This window comes from Citrus sinensis, chromosome 3 (assembly GCF_022201045.2).
Source record: "Citrus sinensis cultivar Valencia sweet orange chromosome 3, DVS_A1.0, whole genome shotgun sequence".
Classification (NCBI taxonomy): Eukaryota; Viridiplantae; Streptophyta; class Magnoliopsida; order Sapindales; family Rutaceae; genus Citrus; species Citrus sinensis.
This window is the reverse complement of record NC_068558.1, coordinates 6,347,924-6,357,641: the sequence shown is the minus strand read 5'-3', so window position 1 is coordinate 6,357,641 and position 9,718 is coordinate 6,347,924. Positions and strand designations below refer to the sequence as shown.

Below are 9,718 nucleotides of genomic sequence, written 5' to 3'. Positions count from 1 at the left end.
ACTCGACGAAACATGTCAAACTCAGAAGCTTGTGCAAGCAGTTATTTTGTAAGATTATGCTTGGTTAAATAGTTACTTCATTAGCATTTTGTTAAAATTAATATTGGGCCGAAAATTATTATAACTGAATCCCTTCATTATTTTTATTTTTTTATGTACAATCGAAATCAATTCATCTCTCTTTCGTTAGTTAAAAAATATATATATCCATGAACAATAACCAACACGAATTTCATATATGAAATATAAACAACAATTTTTTAAAAAAAACTAGTAAAAACGTCAAGTTTAATGTGTACTATCATTCAATGGTTACATACTCACCCAAAAAAAATCATTTAGTAGTTCAAAAATATTCATTAATTATCTAAATAAACACGCGTAAACTAAATTTAAAAAATGGGATGATAACTTGAATTTTAGTATGATATCTAGGAATTTTTGGGTTTACAAACATAGTATATGAGTAGCGAATTAAGGTCACTTTTTTTTAATCAAATGAGTTTTCACTACTTGATTAATTAATGACCTAACTTGATAAAACTAGATCCAACAACACTCACTATTACACAATTTCATGTATTTAGTGTGAAGTTTGATAGGAATATGTAAAATATAAAATTATGATTATATCAGTTGGTTCATTATTATTTATGCAAATAATATTCTGCGTTATATGTCTCTTACAAATAGTTTGGAATATTCTCAATATTTTTAATTTAAATATCATATGGCATCTAAAATTAACAATTCCAATTGATCATAAATTTCAACTATAAAAAAAAAATTCGAAACTATACGCTGCTATGAATTTCATCATAAATATAAAATTGCCACAGTAAAATTCAAAAAAATTAACGGCGGAATGAATAAATTCGATTCTTAACTTTTAACAGAAGTTAATGCCTATTTTGGTGATAATATTGAGCTGAAGATTCACGCACTCCAATATCTAGAGGCTTAAGGAAGAATATGCTCTGACGTCATTAATACAATTTGATCGCACGCATGAGGTTGAATCTTGTATATCACAACTTCTAATCCGAAAAAGTACTCTCTGATCCGATGATTTTAAGAATCTTAAGCTAAAAGACTGATCTAACCTTGGGAGCAATACATTTTCAGGAAAGTATGGGAGGGTAAAAGTGAAAAAATAAAGTTAGTTATAGCTTGCAAGCCAAGCGTAGAGATCGAAAGACACGGAGAAGTACAAGAAATCCGGCCCGAAAAAGAGACGGGGGAAAAGTCGCTTCGCGCGGTGTTGTCACGTGTGGACGTCATGATACCGGTCGGCAAATCACAACTTAATTAACAAGCCTAATTAGGGGCCCACTGATTGCCACGTAGGCTGACCCTTCCATTTGATCAAGCATCAACATTCTTCCTTCCTATTGATCGAGTTTGAGTCGATCGCAAGCAAAAGCACAATTGAATCAGAGGACACGTGGCATCCGAGTTGGACTTTTTAAAACCAAACCATAAGCGAGGATCAAACGACACGTCGCCAGGACCTCGGTTGACCCGTAGGCATGGGCCAGCACGGGCAGACTTTTCGGGCAGGCGTTTGTTACACCATGTGAGGGAGGGAGGGCAAGCGTTCACATTCATTCTCTCTCTTTGCGTATAGGCGTGGTTTCGACATTGTAAACAAAATAAATAAAAATCAAAATAAACAAATAAAAAAAACGTAACAGTAAAAAATAATCTTTTGTATATAAACTTTGGAGTGGCATCAGAAGAGATAGTTAAGAACAAGGCGTGCTTTGTGCTGGTCTTGCAAGAGAAAGGGGGAGGGAGAGAGAGAGAAGTGAGTCTCTGTTTCTGGACAAAACCAAACTAAACTAAGAGTTTTGGTGGGGGGTTGTTTTGCTAATAGCGATTTGGTCGAAGAAGAGGAGCAACTGAAAACTTTTGGAGTTGCAAGAGTTTTGAGGGTATCTGGCATTTGTTTTGTTTGATCCAAACGAAGAGCGAGCGTTGTTGTTGTTCTTTCACACACACGCGTCGCTTATTGTAAGGGTGGAAAACTACAAGAAAGGGGTTTTCTCTTCAGTTGTGTCTTTTGTTTTTCTCTATTTCAAGAAAGCTGAAAAAGGGAAGTAAATGAAAGATATGGAGTGGCCTGCTTGTCTGGATGAATATGAGAAACTTGTCATAAGGATGAACACTCCCAGGTTTGTTATCTTGTATTTTTTTTCCTTTTTTTCTCTTTCTTTAGATGTTCTTCAGTAAATAATGCGTTTGCTTTCCTTGTTGATTTTCTTCTCTTTACCAGTTTTCTTGTTGATTTTGCCATTTTTTTTTTTGGAAAATCTCGTTATTATCTGTCTCTTTTACTCTGCTTTCCTGTCTTAAGTTTATCTAACTAGAACAGAAAAAACCTGTGAATCGGTTCCAGATCTCGTTAATGGCCTCTGATCTTCGAAATTCGGTGTTAATTAAATTTAATTTATGTAGCACATCTGCTATGTATTCTTTAAGCCCTCAAGATTAAACCTAATTACTCAAATTATGTGTTATTTTTATTAATACTCTGACTTTTCTCCTCCTAGTTTCCGCTCCTCTCTAGAAATTCAATTTCGTAGATCTTTCTGTAGACTTTTCAAAGATCTCTCACCGATTTTTCTCTGACAATTAGTTCATCTAATTACTTTGAAATTAGAATTTCTATAATTTTTTTATAATAAAAAGAAGGAAGTTTCAATGACTGAAGAGACCTGACCCTTTCGCTGCTTTTCAGGGTCGTCATAGACAATGCTGTTTGCCCCACTGCGACTCTGGTTAAGGTTAGCTTCCACGAAACCTTAAATCAACTTCTCAAAACCACAAACCAATGTTCGGTTCTCACCTTACTGTCATGAAAGTTGACTAATCGCGTGAATTCCCATTTGAATTTTTCAAAGCCTTGACTGATTAGCTTTCCAATTTCTTTTCCCCTAATTCTTACAGGTTGATAGCGCTAGAAGACATGGAATCTTGTTGGAGGCCGTTCAAGTTCTCACTGATCTCAACCTCTTAATTAAGAAGGCTTACATTTCTTCTGATGGCAGATTTTTCATGGATGGTAACTTTTCTTTTTAAATTAATTATACTAATTTCATTTATTTTCTTTTTTTTTGGGTTAATAATGACTTTTTTTTTCTTTTTCTTTATTGGGTGAAGTTTTCCATGTGACTGATCTGAACGGAAACAAATTAACCGACGAGAGTGTGATTAGCTACATTGAGCAGGTAATTAAGATGTTTTTACTGTTTTTTTAGGAATTAAATTACTAAATTAATTTCCCTTTATGACCTGACTGTTAATATTGCTACAGAAATTTATGTGTGTTTTTATGTTACAGTCGCTTGAAACCATTCATTATGGAAGAAGTAACAGTTTTAACGGTTTAACTGCCCTGGAGCTGACCGGAACCGACCGTGTTGGTCTGTTGTCGGAGGTGTTTGCTGTATTAGCTGATTTACAATGTAGTGTGGTGGAAGCCAAAGTGTGGACTCACAATGGCCGGATCGCTTCATTGATTTATGTGAAAGATTGCAATTCGGGGTCCCCTATCGAGGACTCGCAACAAATTGATCGGATCGAAGCACGTTTAAGGAATGTTTTGAAAGGGGATAATGATATTAGGAGTGCCAAAATGACCGTTTCCATGGCGGTCACTCACACAGAGAGAAGGCTGCATCAAATGATGTTTGCGGATAGGGACTATGAGAGAATGCCCGTTTTGAGACATTCTACTGATTATCCGGTAGTGACAGTGCAAAATTGGGCAGATAGGAGTTACTCTGTTGTGAATGTTCAGTGTAAGGATCGGACCAAGCTTTTGTTTGATGTTGTTTGCACTTTGACGGACATGGAGTATGTTGTTTTCCATGCAACGATCAACACAGCCGGAGAGAGAGCATATCTGGTGATTAATTGCTATCAGTTTGATTCAAATTATTGTTGTATATACAGCGCCTTTAAATTTTTATTATAGTTTTTTGTTTATGAACTTGAAATTTGTTTGTTGTTTCAGGAATTCTATATTAGGCACATTGATGGAACCCCAATTAGTTCCGAACCGGAAAGGCAACGCGTAATCCAATGTCTAGAAGCTGCAGTTGGGAGAAGAGCATCTGAGGTATATATGTGTGTGTGTGTATATATTGTAATTTCTCAGCTGGATTACATCATTTATAATGTTCATTTAATTTAATCTTACAAGTGTGAATGGGCAAATTGCTTGTTGCTACAGGGTGTGAGGCTAGAACTGTGCATGGAAGATAGACAAGGTCTTTTGGCGGATGTGACAAGGACGTTCAGAGAAAATGGTCTTAATGTGACAAGGGCTGAAGTTTCAACAGAGAGAGACGAGGCACTAAACATATTCTACGTAACGGATGAAATGGGAAACCCTGCAGATCCAAAAATAATCGAAGCAGTAAGACAAAAAATCGGGTTGAGTAATTTGAAAGTGAAGGAATTGCCAATGATATATCATCAAAAGGGAGAAAGTGAAGAGCAGACAGTAGGGGTTGGTGGGGCAGTGTTGTTATCACTGGGTAGCCTGGTGAGAAGGAATCTGTACAATTTGGGATTGATCAGATCGTATTCTTAAAGTTGAAGTTGAAGAAGCAAGGTTTTTATTTTAAAAATGTTGTTGGCATGGCATATTCTTTGCTTCGGATTTCGGCTGGTGTACATAAAAATATTAGATGAAAAGGCTGGCGTTTGGTGATAGGATCCAATGAAGTTGTTATAGTTTGGTTGGTTGAATGGAGAGATTAGATATTCTTTTTTTTTTTTAAATGCTTTGTTTGAAGTACAAGTAGGAACAGAAGTAGAAGAGAGGGATCAAAAACAGTGAAGAAGAGAAAAGATTTGGATAGTGGTGGGGCTTGTGATATTAAATCTTCATGGGGGTGGCTGGCTGTGGCAGAAGGGAGGATTATTAGGTAGAACAACTTCTAAAATGGGTTTTATTCTTGTGGATCATTTTACAGTCACACATCTTGTACATAATAACTTTTTAATTAATATATTTGTTAAAGGTTGACTTCATTATTATTATTTTTTTAAAAATCATTCTTCTCATCTCTTGTCACTCTCTGTGTTCTGGTTTATCCATTATTTCTCAAATTCATGTTATAATACTAATAACACCAGAACGTGACCAGATCAGTTACTGGATGCCATTTGCCTTTTGAACGCGCTTAATCTAACAGTATATACCGGACATTGGCAGCCGCTAAAGTTGTGGGGGGGTTTGGAAGAGTTGGTGGGGGTAATTACTGTGGATTGATAAATTTTTTTAGATGCAGTTGGGATTTGATATCATTACAATAATGAAGAGGTTAACGGTATGTGCCTGCCGACTTCCCTCCTAACCTCCGTTAATAATTAAATTTAAATTAAATTAAAATTAGGTGAACTTTTAGTTTTACAGCTGGAACAGACCGCATGTCGCCCCAACCTCCTGTTGTTTTGGAATTGCAGCAACTCGTAAAATTTGGTGAATAATAAAATTCGCATTTATTCTTATGTAGGTTTTTTTTTTTTTTTTTTTTTTGAAGTTTTACATCATTACTAAGACAACTCCCCCACTTAATAAGACATTTATACTAACTTTTTCACGTGATAAAAAAAAGACAATTTCATATTGGTAGATGAAAACAGAATTAAAAGGACATTTTCATGTGATCACAAATTTACCGTTATGCTGTCCGCATTCTGATGGCTAAACTATACTTGAGATTTGTTTGTTTCTACTTGTTGATATGGACATTATTTTAAAATGATTTGCTTGTTCTTTAGAATTAAATAGAAGAAAAAAAAGAGAGGAAAATAAAAGATTGACATATACACCTTAAACAAGTAGATAATAATGACCTATAATTTAGTATTATGGGAAGTTGGAACTTTTAATTAAAAAAAAAAAAAAAGAAGTTAAAATTAATTTAATAAGTCCCGCCAAATCATAACTTGTGATAAATAAACGATTTCTTTTGTTTGGTATGTATGGGTTTTCACCGATAATCCACAATGGCAAATTGTTGCGGAAAGTAGTCAAAGCTGCCAAAAAAAAAAAAAAAAGAGACAAAAAAGAGATTAGTGAGGCGGCTACCTGTCTTTGCTTTTCTGTGTTTTTATTTGTCCAACAAAACAACCACCCCTCCGACACGCGGCTTTTACTCAATTATAATTTTAAATTATCACTATTCACTACTGCTGAAAATGTACATGAAACGCAACTCTTAGACTTGGGGGGTAGCTCTAGCCTTAGTTTAAGTTGGAATAATGGTAGAAGATGAAAATTAGTGTCTAGTAGTGTCTAGAGTTTTTCATCTCCATCTCAAATTTTGATATGCTCTCGTTCTGAGTTTGTTTTCTATCATTACATAATGAATCCGATTTTGGTTGACTTTTTTATTATTGTAAAAATTAGTAATTTTACATTTAAAAAAAGGTAAATTTGTTATTTGATGTTAAAGAAGTGTAAGGATTAGTTTGTTAATGCCGTAGTTTTTAAAATAATAATTATCAGTTAAAATGTTTTGTAAAACTTATTTTTTAAGTGCTGTGAGTTTAAAAAACGGTCGTATGTATTTAATAGTCTATAAAAATAATCAGCTGTAAAGAAAATCAATTAAAATATTTTGTAAAACTTATTTTTAAAGTATCGTGAGTCTGAAAAATAGTCATATGTATTTAGTAAATCTTATTGTTAAACATGCTGTCGAAATATAAATAACTGAAATAAAAATAATATTGAATAAAATTTATTTACACATTTATAAATATGTATATAAAATAATTTTTATTGTGTATGTATAATAATTGATAATTGAAATAAAGGTTATGATATTATTATTTTTTTTATCTCAATAATCTCTTTAAATTAATGATTTTGTTTCCTAGTTAATGACAATAATTTAGATTTTTATAATATATGTGAGAATATATAAAGAATTGTACTCGAGTATAAAATTGATCCTCATAATCATATATAAAAAATCATTTCTTTCTTATTTTTTAAAATCTACTGTAATTTAAAGTGATTTTACCAAAAGTTTTTTTTTTTTAAATTTAATAAATATTATTAGTTTTTAATTTTTTAAAATTATTTTTAAATCTTTTAAAAAGTAATCCTAAATGATTCCTAAATGTAACTTTAAAAAGAAATCTGGAAATATTTTTAAAATATAATTGTTAAATTATGTTAGTGGTGAACAACTAAGCTGCCTGACTGGGACTGGGAGTCTAAAAAGGGCAGGAGACACTGTTAAAAGTGAAAGAAGGTTGAATGGGTTACCGCGTCAGCTCGCTCGGGGGACTCACGTGCTGGCAACTGCGGCGGTTAAGGCGCGTAATCTGAGGTGGCATTGAATTCATAAGATCACGGCAGCGTGCGGCTCACGTGCTTCGGCACTAGCTATGCTACGATTACATACCCTATTTGTATAATTTATTATTTATATGTGAAAAGTGGAGAGGAGGGCGAGGCCGTGGGTTTGGGGCTTCGTCTCCAAACGTGTATGATTCTACAGCGTGCCAAAAATAGAGATTCGAAATCACCCTGTTGAATTGTGATCTCTACAACCCGATGATTAATGTGTAATTATAAATTATATAATTGTCTTCTAAAAATTCTCCTACGTGTGGAATTTTAAATTGAAAAATGTTACTTTCTTCCGGTCAAACCCCGAATTAAACCAAAACGACACTATTTTGATTTTTTTTTTTTTACTTCTATGAAACGTAGTCGTTTTAGCCAAACAAAAGCAAATGTCTTTGTTTTCGTCTTCCTCTCCTCTTCGTTTCACTAGCCGAAGAAACATCAGATAAATGAACCAACAGATGATTCATTATTTATGTGATAATGTTAATTTTTTAGTATTTATCATAATTTCATATTCATTATTCGATATTTCGGCAGAGCCCCAAAAAAAAAAAAGATATAAAGATTCATTATTCCAAAATAAGATAAGAATGTTTTTGCCCATGATAAAAACTAGTTATAAATTTGGCTAAAAGAAAATCAATTTTAACCAATATTCTAATTTACAGGAAAAATGGACAAACCTTCATTACAAATCTACCAATAAGACAAGAGTGAAAAGTGATCTACAGGAAAAATGCATCAGAATATTTTTGGCCAGCTTTTATTCGTTCTTTATGATTCAATAAACGCCGAGTCGTTGGTGTCTCACCTTCAATGATGTTCGAGCAATCTACAGGTTGCTTAGGCTCAGTTTGGTATGCTTTATCAAATGGAACTGTTTCAAATCGAGCTTATAATTGTTTAGTTCTGAATCAGAGCATTTGAAGTTTTAAAAAAAAAAAAACTCTTTTAGCGACTTGAAAAAAAAAAAGAAAGGAAACCATACCAAACGGCAGAGCATTAATTATTAATATCCTTCCTTAACTACTAAACTCAAGCTAACAAAGTAATAAACCCAAATGTGCAAACAACTCTAAAAGGGGACCAATCCATTCAGCCGTCATAAATGTTTGCTTTCGGTTGACTGAAACGGCTGGTGAAACGAAGAGGAGAGGAAGACGAAAACAAAGACATTTGTTTTTGTTTGGCTAAAACGATTACGTTTCATGGAAGCAAAAAGAAAAAAAAAAAAAAACCAAAACGGCGTCGTTTTGGTTTAATTCGGGGTTTGACCCGGGGTAAATAGCAGAACTCTTCCAAATTTTCAAGCACTTCATGCTAAAGTAACTCTATATATAATACTAATTTAGTTTAGAATCTTAATACTATTGAATTATATAACTTAATAATTTTTTTGAATTTTATAAAGTTTAAAATTTTAGTTTGGAACATATACACATAATCCTTTTCTAATGAGAGCAATCTTATTTTGTTAAACTGAAGATGCACATTAAAATATATAAAAAAATATGAATTTCAATATATTAGAAATTGTGTTTTTTTTCTTCTATTTGTAGCATCCTCACTAGAGAATAATAATAATAATAATAATAATTATTATTATTATTATTATTATTATTATAATTATTATTATAATATAGTCTTTCCTCTAGTGAGTACATATTCACTTTGTTAAAGTGAGAATGCAAGCTAAAGTACCAAAAAAAAATAAAATACAGTTTTCAATACATTAAATATTAAATTTTTTATCTTTTAGTGATTCTCACTTTATAAGAATGTGGATGTTCTCACTAGAGAACTTGCTCATAATTTATAATGAGTTTCTTTTATTTATCCCATCTTTGAATCTTATTAGGCTAGCTGATCCACAAGCCATTCTTTCATACGAAATTTGAAAAAAAAAATGAATTAATTAGATAATTAAAGAAGGAAATCTAGTATATGTGACACAACTCATCATACTCCAATCAAAGCTAATTTATGCCATAAACCCATAACTTTAGATTATGCCGTTAATTTAAAATGATTTTCCGAAAGAAGTTAAATTAACCTAAACCAAAACACATTTTGTGTGCAGAATATGCCATGATTTATTGAATTGTACAGAATATTTTTTTAGATCTGTCCTTTAAGCATTTGTCTGAAATCATTTGGCATCATCTCCAAAGTCAGCTTGCGAGCACTTGGCCTTTCCGACTTTCTCAAAATACCCCATCTCATCTCAGTACCTACTGAAAGCTAGCTTCACAAGACGTACGCTACATGATATATTCTTGACACTATTAGTATTAATTGATTCTTTGATTATAAACATATAAAAACTCAGGCAGCTTT

The 9,718-nt window shown here is 32.7% G+C and overlaps 1 protein-coding gene across 2 annotated transcripts; it reads left to right on the top strand.

Annotated features, from left to right (window-relative positions):
• The first annotated feature begins 1,656 nt into the window (after positions 1 to 1,656).
• LOC102613666 (ACT domain-containing protein ACR8) lies at positions 1,657 to 5,043 on the top strand. Of its 2 annotated transcripts, none has more exons than XM_006477245.4 (7): positions 1,657 to 2,174; positions 2,741 to 2,786; positions 2,950 to 3,064; positions 3,163 to 3,230; positions 3,344 to 3,910; positions 4,019 to 4,123; positions 4,238 to 5,043. In XM_006477245.4, exons 1-7 carry the CDS (start codon positions 2,104 to 2,106, stop codon positions 4,598 to 4,600), a joined length of 1,335 nt encoding a protein of 444 aa, XP_006477308.2. In that variant the 5' UTR covers positions 1,657 to 2,103; the 3' UTR covers positions 4,601 to 5,043. The 2 variants fall into 2 exon arrangements, with proteins under 2 accessions (XP_006477308.2, XP_006477309.2); XM_006477246.4 differs by having other exon boundaries at positions 1,661 to 2,174; positions 2,741 to 2,835.
• Positions 5,044 to 9,718: the final 4,675 nt, after the last annotated feature.

What these genes read in the sequence shown, in the direction of transcription:
- LOC102613666 (XM_006477245.4), top strand. Translation starts at nt 2,104, where the DNA reads ATGAAAGATATGGAGTGGCCTGCTTGTCTGGATGAATATGAGAAACTT. An exon ending in CCGGAGAGAGAGCATATCTG is followed by an intron (nt 3,911 to 4,018) that starts GTGATTAATTGC and finishes TTGTTGTTTCAG; the next exon opens with GAATTCTATATTAGGCACAT. An exon ending in TTGGGAGAAGAGCATCTGAG is followed by an intron (nt 4,124 to 4,237) that starts GTATATATGTGT and finishes TTGTTGCTACAG; the next exon opens with GGTGTGAGGCTAGAACTGTG.